This window comes from Adelges cooleyi, unplaced genomic scaffold (assembly GCF_023614345.1).
Source record: "Adelges cooleyi isolate 19-005CV unplaced genomic scaffold, UGA_ACOO_1.1 ACOO_flye_CR_arks_rails_tigmint_CR_PRNA_306, whole genome shotgun sequence".
Lineage (NCBI taxonomy): Eukaryota > Metazoa > Arthropoda > Insecta > Hemiptera > Adelgidae > Adelges > Adelges cooleyi.
In genome coordinates this window covers 1002127-1026083 of record NW_026095977.1, presented here as the reverse complement: position 1 = coordinate 1026083, position 23957 = coordinate 1002127, and the positions used below count along the sequence as shown (strand labels likewise).

Genomic DNA, 23957 nt, shown 5'->3' with positions numbered 1-23957 from the left:
CACCGCTATATTGGCAAGTGTGGAAAACGGTTTTTATTATATTTTTTTTGTGCCCAACAGAGCTTCGGTCTTGTTCGGTTAGTACAGGTGTACTCGGGTAAGTACCGTTTTGCATATGAAAAAAAACAAACCGTAAATTTGGTAAACATGTTTTTTATTTGAACACCCTTCGATTTTACTGTTAACCGATATAATATAATATTATATACATACTCATCAAACGGAAAACTTCCCACACACACACACACACCAATACGTACATGTATTATAATACCACCGACACAATGCGCAATGATATTATTGTATTATCGTTGAAATCGTGATGGCTTCTCTCTATTTTTTTTTTTTATTGCTACCTAAAACAGCGCAAAAATATTTGTGTCGGTCACAAGTAAACGCGCGTTAAAAAAAGAACCAAAAAAAATAACCTAGTCATTTTTTCCGGCCCGCGGAAAAACATTGAATCGTGGATATTACGTTATCTCTTATCTCTTATCACTTATCATTTATATCGTACCTCTTATCTCTAATCTCAAAGTGTAACGCGACAATGGCGACACGAAATTTCTTCTATCCAGCCCACTAACATATTATTATCCATGTTAAAAAAGTCTAAGAGGTAGGCTGATGGAAAATTGTTATACTAAAAATGTTTATTGGTTAATTAGGTACCAGTTTGCACAAGTATTTTTAAAGTCACAATTGTTTAAAAGTTAGAATTGTGAAAAATTGAGATCACATTGAATAAGAACACTAGGGAAAAAAACTAAATTTCTTATTGAATTCTATGTGATATTGTGCGGTTCGCGATAAAATTATCACCCTGTATACATCAGTTGTGGTTAATGTATTAATACGTTTTTTTTTTTGTTAACTCTCTGTGTACTAATTTAGCCGGCCTTTCACTTGTTACCATATTATCCACGTAGCTTTTCTTTTAAAAATAAATCCTCATGATATTTTGTCTTTTTAAAATACCTGATCTGATAGAGTTTCGTGATTATGATCTGACATACATTTTTTGCAATGCCCACAGATAACAACTACGCCGACACCCGTCAAACGAGGTTAATTTGTCATATTATTTTGTTGGATTGAAAAGTATTACAGCATAAAATACTATTATTATAAAACAATGGTTAATAAACATTTTCAAAAAATCAGATATTCTTGGAAGACAATCCGGAAAAAACTCATTTATTTCCTAACGCGTGAGGCAACTAGAACTTTTTAACCGAAATTTACTGATAAGAAATAAAGGTTACGGGAAGCAATTCGGATATCCTTGGGAGGCAACTAGTAGTTTATGACTCTAAAAGTTTTAGATAACTATTTTTGAAGTTATTTAAGTTTCAAGTTTAAGGCAAGAGGAAAGTATTATTTTTATATGGACACACTTTCCCTCCTGTCCTAATTTTTAAACTCTTATAATTTTAAAAATAGTGGTTGAAAATTGGTTATCAACCAGTCAACATTTCTGGTAAAATATTTTTAATTTAAAAAGTTAATAAAATATATATACGTTACTATTTAAGTTTCAAAAGTTACTATTAAAAAAATTAATTTGGGAGGGGAATATAAAAATTAGAGGAAAATTGTAATAACATTACATAAAAATACTATGAAAAAAATTAAATTATTTATTAAGCCCAGTGATCAAAAAATCAACCTGTATATAATATATCCATACTGTTGCACTGAAACCCCCGTTATAGATGTCGCATAAAATATATACTCCTTTGGTAGGTAATCAAAAAATGAAAAAGATACACTTTAGTATTGGGTAACATTATTGGGAAAAAATTATGTAATTGGAAAACAAATTTAATAACATAATGTTATGACACAAAGACATACATAAAGGACATCGATATAAAACTAAAATATAATATTTTGGATTTGTATTTCAAAATAATTGTATAATGTTAACAATGGAAAAAAACAAAATAAAATACACTTGTAATGGATTTATAAATATTTTGAATATTTTTTATAAAAACTAAAAAAAGTGTAACAATACAACTTTCGAGCACAAAGCTTATTTTCTGTCAATTTCATTTGAATTAAAGTAAATTCGGTAATTAAAAAAAAAATAATCCTGTTTAATGGTTTGAGATAATTACTGCGATTAATCTATTTTTAGTAATATTATATCTTTATTTTTAAATTCTAAATGTAAATGTAGCTATTTGCATAAATAATCAATATATACTACAAAATGTTGACACTGATTACCAATAAGATTATACTTAAGAGTGTATTCGTGATTTTTTTTTTTAATATTGGACATAGGGAAAAGGGTAAGTTTTAAAGAAAAATTAAACTAAAATAATCAAATAACGATTGAATGTACATTGAAAAGTACAGAATCGCAGTTAAAAAAACGTACTTAGAGAGGCAGAACGGTGCAAATAGACTTACTTTAGTGTTTATAATAAGCATCCAAAGTTTTAGTAAAAATCGACATTTGAGTGATTGTTTTCTATACATTTTTGTAGTAATCAAAATATTTTATTTTGATAAAAATAAAATATTTTGAGGGGTTCCTCCCCCCTCCCCAAATAAAGTTGTGATAGTGAAAGATGGTTAAGTCGAGTTGAGTTGTGTTTGATTAGAATAGGTTAGGTTTTGGTTGCATTTATGTCATTATCGAAAATTCTTTAAGGAGTCTTAACCAAACCTAAATTTACCCAGTGAAGTTCTAACACTTAAAAACTGGTGGTATAACATTCATGTTAAATTCACCATTGTTTGCATAGTTTTAAACGCGTTTATAGACAGTAAAATAGACAGGGAGCAACTTATACTTAAATTTGATTTTTCGTCCATAGTTGAGCTACAATTATTATTTATTTAATTATACTTTTTAGTCTATAAATTAGCATGGTAACTAAAATTAACAATAGAAATAAAACTATGGAATTATATATTTTCTTCCAAACACAATCTTATTTCCATGTAAATGAATTAGTTTTAATAGTATTAATTAATTTTTGATTATTTTTTAGCCTTTTTGGAAACTAAAAGTATATTTTGAAACAACATTTTTTAGGAAGGACAATATTTTATATATTTTTTTTTTACTGTAGTAGTTGATGGGGCAAGCTGGTTTGATAGGTATTACAGATAATTGCCATAGAAAAGGGGCCATGTCGAATTTTTTAGACACGACCATGTTGACCAAGACATTACACTGAACGAGACATCATTCGATTTACTGTAACTGTGACTTCTAGGTATCTGTTGGTCGAACGAAAAACACAACATTGTTTATGTTTATGAAATAAATTACAATGCATTGTAATTTATTTCATATATATATATATATATATATATTACCTTAATTACCTTAGTTATTTTGCATAACAAACAGTAGCTTATTTATGTACAATAATTGACCGAGAAAGTAAATTATTATAAATTATAATAACCGAATGAAAAACAAATAAACTAATGTTTTACAAAAAAAAAAATTTGTAATAAACTGTAATGATTTTTTCTGATGTGTTTCTTCTTTATTGTTCACGGTTTATTTTCTTTTTAAAAAAGAGAAAATCATTTTCGATCCGAAGACGTTCGTTGCTGTGTTATTATTATACATAATAAAATATTGACAACCGTCATAACTCATAACCGTGTAAAAGAAAATGGTCGACATACTCCACAAGTACCTACTGCGAGTCGTGAAGACCAATAATAATTATTATACTACCTATGTAAAAAAAAATTTTCCATAACATATAATGACTATTATATTTTTGTTACGTTTTTTTTTTTTATGTAATTTATTTGTTTTCAGGTCATTTTTTCCACGTTGGCTCTCAAAAAATTATACCTATGGCTAGACCAAAGTTATACACGATTATATAAACCGTTTATGTTGGGGATTTATTTTTTTTTATTAATATCCGTTAAATATACTGTAAAAAACGTCACACGCTGTTCTACTGAAAAATAATGTAGGTAAATCAAAGTAGGTTTGTTCAAAACATTCATCTACCGAAGCCCTGTAGTATAAGACAAATGCAAATTGGGCACTTTAATATTTGTTGAGTAAGACAAAAACATTTTCATTGATTTCAAATTTTAATCATATGCATAGGTTAGGTTTAGGTTAGGTATTATACTCGTTAGTCAATAATCTATGTATAATGATTAGTTGAATTTGTTTGAATAGTTTGAACAGTATCCTAACCTAACCGTACATTTTAAATTTAGATAAACAAACCTGTATATTTATATATAAAGCTTATAGGTCTAAAATAAATAAACAAAATAATATGGCAGTCCTGTAAAATATGTGTCTATTGACTTTGACTCAACGGGAACTGTCAATAAACCAAAAACCCCGAGTCAAAACTATAGAAAATACATATTATTAAAATAATAATAATGTCAATGTATACACATGGTGTAATACTCGGTATTTTATTATATTAATAAAATACTGACATGACCTAATAATTTTGTTCTATGCTATAGCGTTTTTATGTTAAAATAAACAACATTGGCAAAAAAATTCAATTTTTTTTTTGTTTCAATGTATTGCTAATTTAAAAAAAATTAGAAAAAACTATACTAGATTACAACAATTAATTTAAACATTGATCTATGACGTGGTAGTTATACTTAAGGAATCGATACACTAGGATTTATTAAGGTGCATTGTGTAGGCAATTTTTTCACTAAAACTAGACATTAAGCTACCATTTTTAAACATATAAATGCACACAAATGAGGTATCCGTTTTGATATTAAATTTTTTTCTCAACCTTTATAGCACATACTATATAGGCCCTATCGACGGAATATTCATCAAAAGCTATGTTGACATCTTGAACATCCATTTGGAAAACTTAAGCGATACTAATTAAGTACGAATGTGTTTTCTCTTAATTATAAATTGTATTATTTACAACAGTATCGAGACAGATTATACTTTTAAAAATTGTTTATTTATTTTTATAATTTCAAAAGAATAAAATAACATAAACAACCAACATACCGCGATTGGTTAGATTTGTATTTATTTTGACAAAGTTTTGTTATACATATTTTTAGAAAACAATACAGCTAAATTTTTCTGTTAAATGTATATATTACAAATGAGTTAAAAGTTGTGCATTATTAGTCTTTTTTATTTAACTCAATGCAATTGTGTGTGTTTTGTTGAATCTGCAATGCACAACACTATTATTGTAATAATATTATATTACAGCTTACCCTAATTTTTATACATCAATTTAATTAAATTTATAAACAAATAAATTGGTTTTGACCGATTAAAAAGGGTCAAAAATAATTTAAAATAATATTTATCTCAAAATTAAAAAAAAAAAAATGAACACCTACACAATACAATTTTAACACGAATGATTTTTATTTAATGAAATAAATAAATAGATAGCTTGTTTCGGTCGTTAATTTGTTAAAAGAGTTGAAATTATTAGAGCCAGCAACAATTTAAATAAACAATCGCTGGCAACACATTATTTAACAAAGTTGCCAATTATTAAACGATTGTCTACCACACATATATTTTTAAGTATTATAATTTTTGTAGAAAAATTCAATTAAATATTGTTGTGGTTATTTGACCTATATTATAGTGAATTCAACATTTTAACACTCATATGATTGACGCCTTTGGCTTTTGCAATCTATTCTAAGTCATCATATTGTAACTTAAGCAAATAAAAAATATGCATAGGTGTATAATTTGTGAGTACTTTGTTGCAATTGTATTTCTTAAACCGAGCGAAGCCGGTTACACGGGCAGCTAGTATTTGTATATTATTAAGTACACACATTTTAGCATAACGTCAAGTGTTGGTGAAAAATTGCCTATACAATGCGCCTTAATAAATATTAGTTGTGGTAGTTAAGTATAACAGCTACCGCATGGATCAATATTTAAAAGAATTGTTGAAAATTAGTTTAGTTTTTTCTAGGTTCTTTTAAATCATCAATACATTGATAAATCAATGGAGTTTTTGGCTTTGATATAAACTTTACCATACAGTTATCTACTATATTTACGTTGAGCTTATTTTTATCTAATTAAAATATAGTGTAAAATATTATTTATTTCGAACTATCAGTCAAAATAAATAATTTTAATAATGGTTTTTTTTTTTTATATAACACATTTCCTTAATTTGATTGTATGTACCTACCTAGTAAATGAACATGTAGTTTGTACTTTATGCGTTTATGCCAGATTATTCTATGAAATTTTATTTTAGTTTAGTTTTTCATTCATACAAAACTGTGTCTTGTCATAGATATATAAAATAACAATGTTCTACTTATATAATAAATAGATATTACCTATGGGCAATATAGAGTTTTTATAGAGGGAAACAGCTGGAACCAAGAGGTTTTTTAAATGGTGTCTAGTTGTAGTGTAGTAATAACCAACGTAGAAAACCTAGCTGTACTGAATCCTAATTTCTACATATTATATTTGTATATTAACATAATATTTTATAAACTTATAAAACCCAAAAAATCAGATGGCTAAAATTAAATTGTTCTCTAAAAAATGCAAATAACAACCAACAATTTTAAAGATATGATAAACTTGTCGTGGCGTTAACACGAAATTCACAAAATATTTGAAAGTCGCATTTTAGTAAATCGAAAAAAACCGTTGCAATTCGCCTATTTTTTACGGTACTTATTTAAATTTTACAAGACTGTATATTTTATATTGTATTTTAGTCGTTTAATTATGAATTATTTAAGCGAATAAAAAATGTTTAATTATTATTTTACTCGAAATTGGTTAAGGAATAATAATAATTGGATGTTAATACATACCTTCTGTGTGCACTTGTCACTGGTTACGGCCTGTGGATATTACATAATATAGCCGGTGTATTATACATTTAAAGAAAAAAATTATATATATATATATATACAACTATTTTGTCTATACAATGGACAGCGTTATGATTTATGGCCGTGACATTTAGATTGAGCCCGTGTAGCTGTGTGTGTCAGTGTGTCGAGGAGCCGCGGTCGTGGTGGTATAGTGAAAACGACCGCGTTTTTGTTTCTCTTCCATGAGCACGTCTCGGCGTTATCACTTCGGTGCGGTGTTATCAATGTTTTGGTCTTGACAACGAGTTATTCCAGTTATTCCGATTGGCACACGACAGAACATTTATTTTGAATGACGACGGGAAATGAAATCGGTTTTTGCATTTAATTAACAATTACTGTACTCTTATAATTAGCCTTATCGAGATTTCCTCGCCGTTTTCCCGTTGCTCTCTGTACGTTTCAATTGCTTTTGTGCGCACGGTTGTTCTTTGATGTTGTTTGATGCGGACGAGTCGGATGACGCCGCAATAGCTGTTTCTTAGAGTTATTTTAAAATTATTGCACCTATGAGTTTTAACTTGATACCCGTCAATCGCGCATTTGTGTATTTTATATTGACCAGTATATTTTTCAGGTAAGTCGCAGTTTTTTGTCGCCTCCTATTATATAGTCTTATATATTTGTTGTACGTATCGACAATATTATCGTGATGGTTACGAGCAGAGTGTAAAAAAAATACAATCATATTAATATTTTGTCACAATCAAATAAAACCATATTATTCTATTCCATCATGATACAGTCGAAGCTAACATTTCAAGTACTCGCTTTCTGGTCTGTCAGACGATTCTTATTTTTGACATCAGTTCTTCACACTATCGCAATCAAGTTCATTAGGAAAAACATTCTTTAATAATTGTATAAATTATGTTTTGTTGGACTCGTACAAATTCATATGGATTTATTATCAATAAATGATTAGAGCATAATTTACTTACATTTAGTAAATGTGAAATGTATAGCTAATGTTGCATCATCCAAGTTAATTTGTTGTTGGTTAGCTAAGTGAAATTTTGAATAAACGCCTAATATGATTATGTTCTATTTAAATCTTATCTTTACTAATTAAAAAAACAAACAATTACACATTTTTTACTTGTCATATCTAATATAATTACTTAACAAGTATTTTGCTTCCTGTAATATTAGCTTCTTAATCGTTTCGTACATTTTTTTTGTGTAATAAATTAATATAAATAAAAATACTAATAATTTGTATTCTATTTGCTTATATAATTATATATTTATAATTTTATTTGTTTTAGACCATTAATATTAACAGAAAATGGAAGTCACGTAATTGAAGATTTCGATTTAGTAAACGAGAACAATGAGCCATCCATATTCCTACAAAAAGTAAATATTTTCATTTAAAAATAAATATTTCAAAAGTCAGCGGTAGAATGCGACTGTCCATTTGCGCTCAACAATTATATGGTGTTCGGATAAAAAGTTTTTAATCCAAATGAATTTTATTTTACCCCTAAACAAGGATTATTTTTATTTATTAAGTTAAAGGTGTTAAGTCCATAAATTGGGTAAATTGAATTAAGTACAGAGTACTTAATTTATAAAAAAAATTTTCTTTAGGGGTGAAGTGAAATAGTTGTATAATTTTGGACTTGAGATAGAGTTGTCAATTGTTCAAATGTATAGACCGGGAAATAAAAATTATATTCATTTTATCCTCCACTCGAATGTTTTTTTAACAGTAAATAATACTATAATCAGTATATATACTGAAATATAACAAAGTAAATTATGTAATAAAGTTTTTTTTTATTGTATTGTTTTACATTGAAATACTTTGGTGGTGTGTATAACAGCAATTTTTACACTGTATCGGAGTAAATGCAATAGGATAGCTCTATTATATAGATTTACTCCAATAAGAATAAGAATGTCAAATGTGCTCAGCCACCCATATAACAACATTGACAACACTATTGTATGCAGCATGTGCTAATAAATCCTTATATTTACATCATATAGTGAGCATAGTTATTATTTTCGACATTTATATGAAACGGTATTGTATACATTGAGTACATATTCTGTTTGGTTATACATGTATATTACAGTAGACTTCGATAACAATATTTTGTTACGTACAATAATTATTGAACATACTCAACACAACTCGGAACTCACTTTTAGAAACCGATACTTGTCCTTTCACCCGACCACTACAGAATTGATTCACTTAGAAGGGGGAGGTAACGTTACAAATTAGAATATCAAACAATATTTGTGTACGCAACATTTTTATACGTACGTGTAACTGATGTATCTACGTAAAACAATTTTTTTTTTTTAAAGAAAATATATATAAATATTAATAACTGTTAATGAGATGTGGTGCAGATAAAATTTTTTTTTTTTTTTCAGACTGCTGATTTCAGTAATGCGGGAAAAACGTACAACTACAAACGTAGATGGAAAAGTGTCCTACTCGTAGCAAACACTTGTACCAAAAATGTTTTCATGCCCGAATTCTTAACAAACGACAGCTTAAATGAAAGGTATATACTTTTATTTCACGTTGTGTTCGATGTATTATTTCGAGAATAATTTTTACTAAAACTTATTACAGATTATTATCAAATATAAGTGATAGTTTGACACATGATGTACCATTAAGTACGATATTTATGACCAAAGATAATATTAGTGCACATTATGACGAAAGTGACTTTGTTAAAACCGATGTGTTAGAACACCATGGCGGGGGAAATCAGTCGGAGAATGCGACCGGATCTGTTCGTAATGTTACCGTTAACGAAGATATACCGTCCTTTAGAGAATGGACGAAAAAACAGTTGGAAGAGGCCGAAAAGCAACCTGGTAAAATATCGATAAATGTTGAATGTGTAAGTGTAAATTATGATGGTATAATGCGTGTTTTAGCTGTTAACGAGACAAAATTTAAACGTGAGAATAAAATTTTGAAAAAAAACTATGCGTCTCCGGAGTGTGGCGCTAAAGTTGTTTCGACCAACCCAGAAGCCATGTACCCATATCTGTTGCTGACGTTGCCGACCGACGAGTACATGCTGAATTTGTGCAAAAGTACGACTTGGTTTGTAGTCGAACTTTGTGAAGCTATACAAGTGAAAAAAGTAAATAAATAATTTATTTTTGTTAAAAAAGAAAAAACTAATTCTAATTCATCGCTGATAAAACTGACTTATTAAGTTTTTCTGTTTTCATGTTTTACTCTTAGATTGAATTGGCAAATTTCGAGCTGTTTTCATCGACTCCAAAGGATTTTTCCGTTTATGTCGCAACTCGGCTGAACGCTCGCAACTGGACACCAATAGCACGGCTCGTTGCAGAAGACGTTCGTACGTTACAGGGTTTTCATTTAAACACGACCGACGACAATGCATTCACCAAGTATATTAAAGTCGAGATACATTCCCACTACGGGAAAGAACATTACTGTCCAATATCTGTGTTCAATGCTTACGGTTTATCAGAATTCGAGGTAAATTGTAATTACTTTTTTTCTTTAGTTCCATCTGTTATAAATTCTGTTTAAAATTATTGACTTTTTGTTTCGATTCCAGGCCTTAGAAAGAGCAGACGATCCAGGACTGGAAAGTCAAAATGCTGAAAGCGAAGATGTCGACGATCTAGACATAGAAGATGAAAACGTCGATTCCGATCAGCCGAATAAAAATACTACAAACAGCAAAAACACCTTGCTCGATAGCGCTAGAGTCGCCGTTATGTCGATCGTCAAAATAGCTACCAACGTGCTGGACATGAGGCAAAAACCTACGTGTGACGTTCCACCGTGCAGTTTCAACAAATCCACCGAAAACCCTACGGAGGAAATGCTACCGTCAAATTGTATAACTCCGGGTTATATCATGGTGTGCCACGGATGCGACGACGCTTTCTATAAAAAGTAACGTATTTTAATGTTATTAAATAAAATCAGAGTTGTGCAAACGTTTTTAATGGAGAATAACTGTGTAGTGAATAATGATAATGCCCTCTCTAATCTCTGATTGAAATTGTCTTAAGTATGTTCTTTGTTTTTTTTTTACAGAATGTTTGACACTATCAGCTGTGAAGCGGACCATTTGACCGAACTGTATCGTAATAAATATATACATGACACAATTATGAACAGCGGAGTTTGTACAGAATACGGACTCGACCTCTTGACGTTGAAAAACAAAGTGCGACAAAAAAATAAATCGTTTATAGGCAAACGAAGCGAAACGTTTTTACTGTCGATATTTCCACGGGTCAAAATTGCAGCGCTGTGCAACACGCTTGCAATTGTGCACAAAAAAATTGTATTGAACAAAGCCAAACGCGTTTACATTAGCGACAATCTAATTATCAACTTGCAAACCGCTGTGCCGGAATTGAATTCGCAAAACAACAGTAATAACAACTCGAATCAACAACAAACTGACGATTCGTCCGAAGTCACTACGCCTCTTGAAAGCAAGTCGTCAACACTGGATTTATCCAGTTTCATTGAACCTTTGGTGTCACAAATATTGCCCACTAAAACCTTGGCCAACACCGAAGAACCTGTGATATCATTAAGTCATCAAATGAAGGAAACGGCTAACGTTCATGTTGAAAATCTCACAGTCGATACGCCTTCTGATCCGGAACCCAACGCAACTAACGAATCGCCGATGCCGAGTTCGACGCAATGTAATACTCCTGCTAAAAAATTACGTAGAAACGACATGACGAAATAACATAATCATTTATTGTTTTTTTTTTTTTTTTTTTTTGTACATAGATCTGGCCAATTCCATCATCGACAAACCCATTATAGCCGAAGTACAAAATTCTCTCGAAGAAAACGCAACCAGTGAAGCAAAAGCCGCCAGCGAACAACCAGCCGACAACTTTGACAGTTTTTTCAAGGATTTCGAAGCTGAAGAAAGTGAAAGCGATAAGTGTAACCCGACAACGTCGGAGTCCTCCGTCCACTATACCACTGTACAACAGTCTTCGGTTCAGTCGCAAAACACCAAACAGTCGTTGTTCATTCGTTTGGCCAATCGCATTAAGGTGGTGTTCTAAAACTAACTAATCTCGATCGCATTGACGGTTTCTATTAAACAATTACTAATTTTGTTGCCCGAATAGGATTTGGAACGTAACATGTCGCTGAGCGGCGAGTACTTACAAGAGTTAAGCACGCGTTACAAAAAACAAGTTGACGACATGCAACGAACAATTTTAGAGTTGGCCGAGGAGAACCGACTGAAGAGGGAACAAGACTTTAAAATTTTTGGGGAAATGAAAATCCTCAGCGAACAAGTGGCCACTCTCCAGAGTACCTTGCATTGTTTGAAAGCGGAAACTGAAAATTTAAATATTGTAAATTTGTTTTCCATCTTTCCAGTTAACAAATAATTTATCCGTTACGGTTGCGATAACGCTTTGCGATCTCGTCATTTCAGGTGTCATTGTTTCTGTCGGAAAACCACCCATTCACGGTCATGGTGCTTTGCCTGATAGTCATCGTTTATACGACACTCAGAATGTTGGGTTACCTGGGAAAGCGAGGTAAAGAGCTTGAATGGGACAACTCGATAAAGGCTTCGAACACACGCAGGCAATCCACCAACGATATTCTGTCGAACATTAAAGAGAAACATAGACGGCCTAGTGAAGAAGCGTTGTTCTCTTCAGGTACATCTTTAATATACGTTTCAACAGTAGTACAGACAGTTTTTGCAATTTTTTTTTTTTTTTGTTCGCAGGGACAACTCATCAGGATTTATTAATTAGAAATAGTAACGGCGATAACGTGAAAACCGAACGTAAACGAAGGAGAAAACGTAAGGAACTAATTCTGAAATCAAAGTCAAACGCTATAAATTTGGAAGCCGGTGGCATGGACAACGGCGGTAACATTAAATTACAATCGACGGCAAGCCACAACAAATTGCCTAGAAGTGCCTCTTCTTCGGATCTCACTGTGTGCAATAGTAGCAGTCATGATTTCATGAAAACGGCATTGTCGGTACGGACGATCAGGATGTCGTCGAGCTCAATGCAAAGCGACAAAAGTTTTGCGGCGAACACCAATAAGAACACAACGGAAATAAAATCTAAGAGTATTAAACATTTTCTGAAAAGAATGTTTTAACTTAATATTAAAGTAAGTGGTGACTGAAGTGTTGGTTTAACTATTGTTAACTATTTTTAAATATTGTTATAATTATTGTTTTTTTTTTTTCGGTATTGTGGAACTAGTGTAAAAAGTATAATAAATAAAAATATAATAATATTGTCGTAATAAAAGTATTTTAACGCAAAAAACGTGGTTGGCCTAACCTACTGCTAACTGATTTGTTTTTTTTTTTTTTTTACTTTTTGCGTTGGTTAATTTGAATGTATTGTACAATGTTGTTCCAGAAGACTGTATCGGATTTCTAATTGTTTTACCAAGTTTAGACCTACTATGTTGTTCCTACTGACGGTTGTGTAAATGTATAATGGAAACGATAACAAGTGAAAATGTTTATAATTATTACTTGACGATAGCCGTATAAAATGATTAAAGTCAATTGAAATTATTTAAACTGGTAATATTATATACTGTATAATATAAAATATGTATCAATTGGCTATTGAGGATATTTCTATACGAATATTGTTCTTTTGTAATGATTTATTTTATTATAATCTCCTCTAATGATTGTTTGTTATAAAAAATACTAACGTTAACAATACTTTGATTAATTAATTAAACTATTTCTTTTCACCAAAGGCCATGTCACCTTCTCACTATGGTTGTAGCTAACTCGAGTGTTTGGTTATTTGTACGGTTGGTGTGTAGCATAACAACGCTTTGCCGGATAGACAACCTTAGATTTTTTACTTAAAACTTTACTTTCTAAAATGACAATTAAAAATGTGTGAATTAAACTCTATTAAGTGATGTAATATTGCCCGGGTTAAGTGAAACCAAAGTTGAAGGAAACGACACATAAATTAATTGGAAAATGAGGATTTTATACAGATTACACAGTTGTAGCTTTGATTTGAACATACATATTTTTAATTTATTTTAAAATCACTAATATTTTAATTTTTAATTTTTTTACAATTTCTTCTACAAACATTTACTCTTAATACTCTTACACTAAAACCATACAAACGATTTTTTGTAATAATAATAATCTAAAAACTAACACAATCTTACGACGGTTATAACAATAATAATGTTAATATTATGTCGGTATATGTTTTGTGAAATAATGTTATATATTTATACTTGTGATTGTATATGATTTGTTAAACCGCTAAAAATCTAATGTTTAAAAGAACAAAATATCTTCACTGATGGAGTAATGTGCATTTATTAATATAATAATATAAACTATAAGTACAGGTGATGATATTATGAGCATTAACCTACCGGTGAAAGAAAAAAAATAAAAGTCTAGAAGATTACAATATATTAACAAGACCGGCCAAGGCGGGGTACCTTGACGATACACAAGCGGATTATGGCACAGCGGCCTTTAGCCAGGTCCGTTTGAGAAATGAAATAAAAAAAGAATAGTAAGACTTAAAAATTACAAAAAAAAAAAAAAAATTACCTATCGTCTAAACGTGTAGTCGAAGATGAAAATGATTGAATGTGAATAACCAACAAATACAATGTTAACGCGGATTGTTTTGTTTTTTTTAGCCAATATGGTCAATAATGCGATTTGTGAATGATGAAATGGTATAGTTACTTTTTAACAAGATGGTGGTAAGTTCATAAAAGTTTTAATAAAAAGGAATAAAATAATAATAATTTTTTTTTTAAAGGCGCGTTATTTAAAATTACCTACCTACATGTACAATATTGTATTTTATTTAATGTAAGACCTACACAATAGCGTCGAATGTTTTGTAACAACAATAATAATGATATGATAATAATTATTATCGTTGTCACATTGAGCAACAAGTTGTAATTCGTTTACGACTAATTAGTCCTGCATTATCTAATATATAATAATTTTGTGTTTATTACATAACATAATGGAGCGAATTAGCGAAAGAATATAAAATAAAAAGGCCTAATTATCAATAAAACATTGGTAATATTATGATTAACGTGGCTCTACCTACCTACAAGTTCGACCGATCTAATAAATTAAACTAATAAAATAATAATTATATTTTTACAAAACGATATTATTATGCATGCCAGTAGTTTTAGACGATGATGATAATAATTATTTTGATTTTTTTTTTATCAACTTTTTTCCCGTTCGACCAGCCAAGTGAAATCATACATAATTGGTATGTGTGTACGTTAATATTATTATATACATTTTTATTTTCAATCTGTTGACATGCATTCGAATAAGCTCATCTTGGCGGTCGGTTACCGTTTTTTTTTTTTTTTTTGGCACATAGTCTAACAAAACATATTTTATTATTATTGTGTTTACATATTCTAATACATACATCAACATCATAATAATATCGTACATGAAAATACTGTCAAAAAAATATTTATATATATTATAATATATATAAATTATATATTATAATATTTATAGTAATACTAATATGTACATATGATTATTCTTAGGCGTATAAAATATATAATATTGGCTATTTAATATTTTGATTTCGTTAAAAAAAAAAAAAAAAATGAAAGAAGAAAAATGAAATGAAATTTACATTCGCATAAATTTTAAAGTTTACACGATGGCCATAAATATACAGTCCGCCTAATATAATAATATTATGTTATATTGTTGCGATAATATATTACATTAATTATTAAATGTCGGCTATCGTTTTTGACTTTGTCTTTTTTTCTTTCCTTTTTTTTTTTTTTGTTTTGTGTGTAATGCACGTATACAACATATAATATGTTTCGTTAAGGTTTAATATAATTGTCATGACTAAAATTGGGTCGCACGTAGGTAATAAATTATTACACTGGAGTCGTCGGGGCTGTCCGCGCTCAGATCAGAGATGTAATCAATCTAGCCTTGAAGTTCACTATCCGTTCGGTGGTCTGGGCCAATCGCTGAAAAATCACAAACAAAATTGCGATTAAATTATCGCGTTGGGAGATAAAGAAGGCGTTGGCACAGGCGGTAGACAGAGCAGGATGATTTCAGTAAAATCAGTCGTGCCACAGAATGCAGGAAGATTGAAGAAGATGTGACTAGAAGTGTGGTTTGATGGAGAAAATTTAAGGGGGAAATGTCTGTAGTCAGGCCAGCGCTGGTACATGCTGCAATTTGGTATTGGGGAGGGGTATTTAGCTAGATATGTGTGGAGTGACTAGGTTGAACAGAATAAGGAATATGTATAAGAGAGCAAGTTGAGCATTATGATTAGAGGTAGACCGAAGAAGTGGGTAGATGGGATAGAGAAAGAAAAGATTGTACGTGGACCGAGGAGTGAATACAAATAGTGACCATTGAAAGAGATTGGTGGGGAGAACGGATTCAGAGACGGTTACAGATGGAGACGATTTGAGGTAGGTGGTCGACTTGCTCGGGATAAGAGCAAGTAGAAATTGTCTTCTGAGGGATTCTACTCACCAGTATCAGGTCTTGGATCAGGTTGGCCACACCTCTGTTGGCAATGACGAATATTCTGGTCAACGGCCCGGGCACTCCGACGCTGTATCCGTCCTCTTTGGTAGTGGAGTCCGTGTGCAAGTCCTGACCGTCTTCCACCAAGGCGGCGTTGCTCGACTCGTCCCTGTCTTGAGTGGCTCCGCTACCGGCCACCAACTGTTTGTCAACACAGACACACACACACAAACCGATCATGGCGGGCACGAAATACACACAGTGATATTAAGTAGACAATAGATTAACGGTAATATGTATATTGTACGGTTGGCGAGTACCCAAAAAAACAGCCCTCGGTTTTAGGGTGGGGCCCCCCACACCCTGTTAAGAGACACAGAGCCAAGGCGATGAGTCCCCCCAGACAGTATAGAATATTCCAGATGCGAATCCGATGGGAAAAAACGGTCGTTGTTTTCTTTTATACAAATAGGGGGGAAATAAAAAAAGATAGTTTGATTTGAGATTACTCTTTAACTCGACTACTAAAAAGTTCCCCTGCTGTAAAGCTAAATGGAATATTGATAGCGTTAAAATAATACAGTAAACATGTTATTCGAATAATTTAAACTGATCCTGGTCAAAAAGATATTTTTAAAAAAAAATCATCATAATATTTTTCAATTTGGTATTAATTATATTCTTGGTAGTCTGGGTTTTAACTTAATCGTGGATTTTAATCTTTGGACTGACTTTATAATTACTGAATTGAACTTTTTTTTTTTATAAACTATATATTTATATATCTGTATTTGTTTAGATCCGCATCTAACCCTACACCATCTAAGTACTTGCATTTATTAGTTGAGAGCTGTTTTTGTGGTACACGTTGTGCATATCTAGTATATTTTATGAAATTGTCCTGTATGGTCAAATTTTTATGTCGTATAAGTTTCGATTGATGTTTACATTTTTTTGTTAACCAGAACAACAAAGTCATATTATATGTATATTCGGTATGATATAAAGCAAGTAATTAATGATATTAAAATAAAATTAAAAAAAATTGCCGTTAGAAGTTAAACATATTATACCAAAGGATAGAAGATCATAAAATATTATTTATTTTAATATTATTTTATAATGATAAAGTAAAAAAAAAAAATTGTGTTTCTGTTAGTTAAGTTGATGATAAATTATTATTGGTCTTACATAATAATATGTTGTTAATGTTTGTGTAAAATCACTATTTTTTTTCACGTTAAGCTAAATAGTTATTTTAGTGCATGTATCAGTTGCTGTGGGCATAGAACGTTTATTAATTTTTTTTTTATGGAACGTTATGGATTATATTTAAAAAATATTATGTTTCAAAAAAAAAAACCTTTAAGGTCGCAAAGGTTTGTGTGTTTTTTTTTTTTTACTTTTGTCAAAACTGTTTATGGTCGTTCGTCGAGTGCCGGTTTTTCAATAGGATAAGGGGGGGGGGTGGGTTATTTTTAAAAAATTATTTTTATACTGATTTTTTTTTCGAGGGACGTAAGAGATTAACTTAAGAAAAAAAAATTAATTAGATAAACAAAAAAAAACACCTTCGAACGATGACAATTTATGTCGAGAATTGCATCGAGCGTTGCATAACAAGAGTGGTTAGTGAAAGTGGAAGTATCACTTGACTTCCATCACACACACACACATATACTTATATATGTAATATTATATTTAATATGCTACAACTAGTTGATATATATTTTTCTTTCGAGAAATAATGGACGATTAATATTATTTAAAACAACATATTATTATTAGTAATAGTATAAGTACTACAAATATTATTATCATTATTATTTACTGAGCAAACAAAATGCTTATGCGGTTTTTTTTTTCATTTCAAAATATAATAATTATTATAATATTTTATACAATATCGCGTGTACGCCATTTATGTAATTAGCCAAGTGATTTAGAATCGGCCGACCGACTGTCGATGTATTATTATTATTATTATTATTATTTTTAACAATATCTAACGCATAACATTTTGTTTTGTCGTTCTCGGAGAGCGTACCATTTAACATTTATTGTTATAATTACAATTAAAAAACAAAAAAAAAAAACAAAACATTAAACAAAAAAAATGTTTGACTATATTGGAATGAATTTATTTACCAATGGATACTGAATCGGCTGTTTGAGTGTTAATGTGTTTGGGTCGGTGCCTGCGACCACTCTGTAGAAACCACCGGCAGCCCTAGCTGCTCTGTCCGCTCCCCTCTATTGAAAACCAAAAAATCTTTTTTGCCTCAAACCTTTCAATTGGTTTTTTTTTTGTGTTTTGTAAATTATTATTATTATTTTTTTTTTTATAAAATATTATTATCTTTATACGAGCAAAATACTTTGGTTTTAGTTTATACAATCCTCTGCTATACACCCGCACGATGCACAAACCACCAAACAATATAATATAGCTAACTATTCAGCAAAGGCACGCAGCCACACAGTTGACTTTATACAAAATATATAAAAAAAAAATATGTTCATCATAACTATTTATTTAGATACCAATTATTGGCCACCTAAGTGTAAGTGTAATGGGAAAGCGATTCGAAAAAGGCAACGCAGAGACATGTGTGTGTGTGTGTGTGTGTGTGTGTGATATGGGTTTTAATTAAATACATTGATTGGTAGAGAAATAGGTATTACTTTCCATATTGTCTCTGAATCATCAGCAGTTATCATCAGGTTTCCCATACCCACCTTAAACGTTTCTTTTATCTGCGATTTGGACTTTGATATAGACTACGGTAGTCAAATATGCGATAAACGAATTTCCAAAGCGATCATATGTAAGCGTTTTAAATCAATTATTTAGGTACAAGTGTATTTTTAAATATTTATCGTTACCCGTCAAATTGCATCACCCTCGGCGTTGCCCTTTCTGATCGCTTCATTCTGATACAATTATTGTGTCTACAACTAATATTAGGTACATCTGTTTTTCCCACTTGACAACATGACCGGCAAAATGAGCAATATTATAATGATGTGTGATTTCTACCAAGGTTTTGATGACGTTTTAATGATTGCAGTTTTAACAAAAAAAAAAATGATATGTATATAATATTACTACTATAAAAAAATTGTTATTTGGTCTACATGCAAACCTATAATAATAATAATATGTCCTATTGTTGGCGGTCCATAACCGTTTTGACCCGCCGACCGTGTAAATGGGTCAGCGATGCATTTTTTCCCCTTCGTCGTCTAATTATTGATATTGTACATATTATTATTATTATTATCATTATTAAATGCATTTTAAACGGACACTGCAATAGCTATTACAGCCCGCGCCTTTCACCATATTCCACCTGTACCACACGCCAAGTAGAAATATAATCTAATAAATGTACATAATATAGTAATAATAGTAATAACACCGGCAAGTACAACGTTAGCTGCACGGTTAACGAATATTAATATAAATGGTAAATGGTAGATATTATTTTATATTGGATTACGATTATTAGAACATTTCAAACGTATCCTTATTATTACCAAGACGTTTCGACATGACCCTCACGTCATCATGCTTAATGTGGAAAGTGCGGCAATTATGATATCATTATTATTATCATCGTGTACCCAATTTGGTGGGCACATAAAATAGCCAATATAATATTATAACATCGGCTAAGTATGGTATGATTGGTTTCACTAGGACAACACTGTATTGGGGTTTTTTCGATTTTCAAAAATAACTGGGAAAATCTTTCTGATAAGAGATAGACTAGTGATAAGAGCGATTATTGATGATAAGGTAAAAATTCCAAAAAATAGATTTAGAGCTACAAAAATTAAAATGAATCTGTACTCAACCGCTAAAACGGTGATAAATTCAATAAAATAACACATTTTTAACGGAAACTGTTTAAAAAAACATGACCCTAAATTACATTTTCCGACATTTATTAATCTAAACAAAAATTAAGGTTAAATAAAAAAGTTAAATCAAAATACAAAGATGGGCATCGACGGTGTAAAAATTAGTATTTTATACAAAAAAAAAAATGCTTGTGTTTATTTGTGATAAAGACATTTTTATAGTGTCACGATTATTAATTTTAGTTGTATTACATTGTTATGTTATTGTTGGTAAAAAAATTACAAATTCAAAAATATAAATTAGTACTTTGTAAACAATACAAATTTAGGGAATAAACGTTTAAGTGTTAATTTTTTTTTTCCAAATCAACTTAACTTAAACCGGTTAAAAGAAAGTAACTTTGTCCGGATTTGGCCGTATAATTGTTAGGTATTTGCTAATATTTTAATAATTTTTTTTCCCATTTCTAAATCAACGGTTCACGTTTTGGTTCACGACCGTAGATTAATCTTTTTTATACATTTTATATAATAATAATTATTATTATGATAATGTTATTTCGCTATTTTAAAGAGTTATGCACACGGTCTATCGATTAATGTTACTTATTTTTGAGCTGTTATTATTTTTATGGCGCGTCATCGTGAGTACTGCTTAAATACCGGCCGGTAATTTATAATATTATATTATTAACATGATGTATAGATACATACATACACATGCTGAACCATCCAGTGGATTTTATACCCGACCTGTGTGTTATTAGGTAGGTACCCATTATTTAATATTATGCAACGACAGAGAAAATAGCGTTACGCCGTAAGACGCATGTATGGTACATAATATGATCATAATGCTATTATTGTAACCAGACATCTAACACTGTTGCCTATTATCATCATTACCCAGGTGTATACCTATATTCGTCCCAATTATTATTAGGCGTTGTTGTGTTTGTTTTAAGTTTTTTTTTCAATTATTGGATGGTACCCACCTACCTACTTACCTAACTATCCTACTTCTGTACAATGGTGTGCGCGTTAAACGGTTCAGGAACCCCCAAAAAATTGATTTACAATAAATATCATTCTGTTCAAGTTAATTATTAGCATTGAACCAACAGCTAAAAAGGGACAGAGAATTAAAAAAAAAAATTATTTTATGATTAAGCCAGTTGTGATCGAAAATTAGCTTGAAATCGTTAAATTTTATCCATTTCTAACTTATTAACTTGTCCAGCCTTGAGAATACACACCTACTTATGTAATATAATGTGCACAGTAGCATTTATAACAACGTCCTATCTGATTATATTGTGTCAAAGTCCTTATTGTCTAGTGAAAGATGTGTCAGATAACAGGTGAGATGCCACCTCAGTAAGTGGTCGGCTGTGTGCTTTACAGCAGCAGTGTTTATACATTATGTACTACACCAGCTGTTGTTCTTAGTTTCATTCAAACCCAAAGAGCTGTTGGTCTATTGACAAAATCAAAATATCTTTCACGTTTTATAGCTGTTCTCTATGAACTCGTGTTGATAGAGCAAACGTTTGACGAAAGCAGTGCTGAGTCTACGCTTTTAAATGATAAAAATAATTTTGTACCTATTTATAAGCATAAAGGGATTTTCCATTGTATTTATTTTTGGTATATAAATGTAAAAATAACGAAATCGAAGATGGGAAAAATCAATTATCTGTATTAACGTTTATGGTGGCATTTTCTAGGTCTAGCTATAAACAGGTAAATTTGAAATTGTGTGAAAATTTGGCTTAAATAGTCAATATTTTTAGAATTTGTTTCCTTACTATTTCTGCCGGATTTAATGTACGGTAAAAATGTAATAACGATTGTTTCGGTATCAAAATAAAGTGAAAAACCCTGTTTAACTTTTTTTTTAATTTACTTAAAATTTTTAATTATGCCATTATGTCCAGCGTTGAATACAACTTCATGTTATGTGGTTTCACTGATGTGTCCTGGAACCCACCGTACTAGTTCCTGAATAATTAAAGTCTATTGGCACGTCTATACAAGACGTTATTTGAGAAACCAAAGGGAAATTCGACTCAAGAAACCCGTCTAGATTTATCGCTGTGTGTATATGACTTTGAACTAAATTAGTCGAATGTTTACCGGATTTTATTATCGGCTCTGAAGAACGCCCAGTGTGTTTTTTACACCATTCGTTTTTAATTGACTGTGCAACAAAATATGTGTTGACAAATCTGTCGCCACTCTCGACCGGCCTCGAGTGGAGTAAGTAGGTAATAAATAATAATAATAATTACTATTACTATAATTGAGTGATAGGTTTTTATTGCCGGGGTACTTAATACACAAGCGAAAGCCGTGTGCAAACAAAACATAATACGTTTACGAGGGTTTTATGTGCGAAATAAAAATTAAAAAAAAAAAAAATCACCTGACCGACTAATAGTGAATTCTAGTTTGGACGGGCTAAACCGAAAATAAAAATAATAGAACGTTATGCAACCGGACAGCTGAGTACACACGTATCGGGTAGGTAGATAGGTAGGTACCACTATTATAAGACAAGTATAATATGATATTATTATTAAAGTGGGACGGGCGAACCGAGAGCAAGTGCAAAAACCCCTTTTACCTTGTTGCCCGGCCACGTGCCACACTCATTGTATTTGTCGGAATCAACTGGTTGTCGAGTAAAAGTTGCCCCGACGTTACAATTATTATTGTGTTTTTTTTCTCTACAAATGCCAATTTTTTTTATATAATATATATATCGGCCGATATGTTCCCATTATTAATACCTATTGCCCGAGCACAGTATAGAGATAATCGAGGTGGGCGTAAGCCGTCGATTATGTCGGCCTCGTGCCGACTGCGGTGAATGTAGAGGTGTCTTGCAATTAGGTATACAATATACGGTATTATAAATGCCACGAGTTGCTTGCGACGGTTCAAAAAAGAAACCCCCGTGGAATAAGTTCACAATTTGTTTTATTTAGACATAGCCAAAATACGGTCAGAAAACTGACATCGACCAATCACTTGTGTAATGGAGTTGCCACGGTTTGTGGCAGCGAGAAATTTTAATATTTGGCTCCCCGCACAATGCGTGCAAATAATAATCGGCCAAGTTATAGTTGAAATATTATTTTTCTTTTAATTTCCCGTCCTGTATGTGCAACACTGAAAATATGAGTTTTGATTGTGTTTGCTGTATTTTTTGTCGGTTAAAGTTTAAAGCACATAACGGTAAAATCGAAACGAATGCCTATTTTTTAATTATAATTAAATTCTAAACAGTGCGCCGTGCCATGTCGATATTGTTGTTTGGATACATCTGACCTGTCGATCAGCGCATAATACCATATTGTACTTCATTCAATAGAGAATGTGTAACGCAATAATAATTATCTTTGATATGTACAAAACTTATCGGTGCGACGGGAGATAAAATAAAAAAGTGCGAGGGAGAGTGAAAGACAGAGACATAGATTATATGTAGGGCAAAACTCAATTGCACGTTTCGGTTTACATAAACAAATATAAAATAACTGGTGTAGGTAGGTAGGTAATATGTATGTGGACAAAACTTGTTTGGCAAAGTCAATACACGATAATTATCATCATTATTAGTATTACTCTGTTCTCTCTCTGATACGA

At 31.0% G+C, this 23957-nt stretch overlaps 2 protein-coding genes across 8 annotated transcripts in view; one reads left to right on the top strand and one right to left on the bottom strand.

The window, feature by feature from the left end:
• The first annotated feature begins 7133 nt into the window (after window positions 1-7133).
• Window positions 7134-13486, top strand: LOC126839571 (SUN domain-containing ossification factor). 2 transcript variants are annotated; one of them, XM_050574935.1, is made up of 13 exons: window positions 7134-7462; window positions 8154-8244; window positions 9277-9410; window positions 9482-9732; window positions 9796-10007; window positions 10112-10375; window positions 10458-10801; window positions 10946-11571; window positions 11663-11937; window positions 12016-12249; window positions 12333-12564; window positions 12636-13036; window positions 13294-13486. In XM_050574935.1, exons 1-12 carry the CDS (start codon window positions 7395-7397, stop codon window positions 13022-13024), a joined length of 3120 nt encoding a protein of 1039 aa, XP_050430892.1. In that variant the 5' UTR covers window positions 7134-7394; the 3' UTR covers window positions 13025-13036; window positions 13294-13486. The 2 variants fall into 2 exon arrangements, with proteins under 2 accessions (XP_050430892.1, XP_050430891.1); XM_050574934.1 differs by lacking the exon at window positions 13294-13486 and having other exon boundaries at window positions 12636-13158.
• A 2058-nt stretch (window positions 13487-15544) lies between these two features.
• Window positions 15545-23957, bottom strand: part of LOC126839578 (uncharacterized) — a 189813-nt gene continuing 181400 nt past the window's right edge. For 4 of the 6 annotated variants that reach the window (XM_050574954.1, XM_050574955.1, XM_050574953.1 and 1 more), the window contains exons 7-9: window positions 18588-18692; window positions 16446-16640; window positions 15545-15922 (exon numbers count right to left, since the gene is read on the bottom strand). In XM_050574954.1, the coding sequence (XP_050430911.1) occupies window positions 15857-15922; window positions 16446-16640; window positions 18588-18692 (366 nt within the window). In that variant the 3' untranslated portion in view covers window positions 15545-15856. The remainder of the gene's footprint in view (window positions 15923-16445; window positions 16641-18587; window positions 18693-23957) is intronic. The other 2 variants (XM_050574952.1, XM_050574957.1) reach the window with 2 other exon arrangements.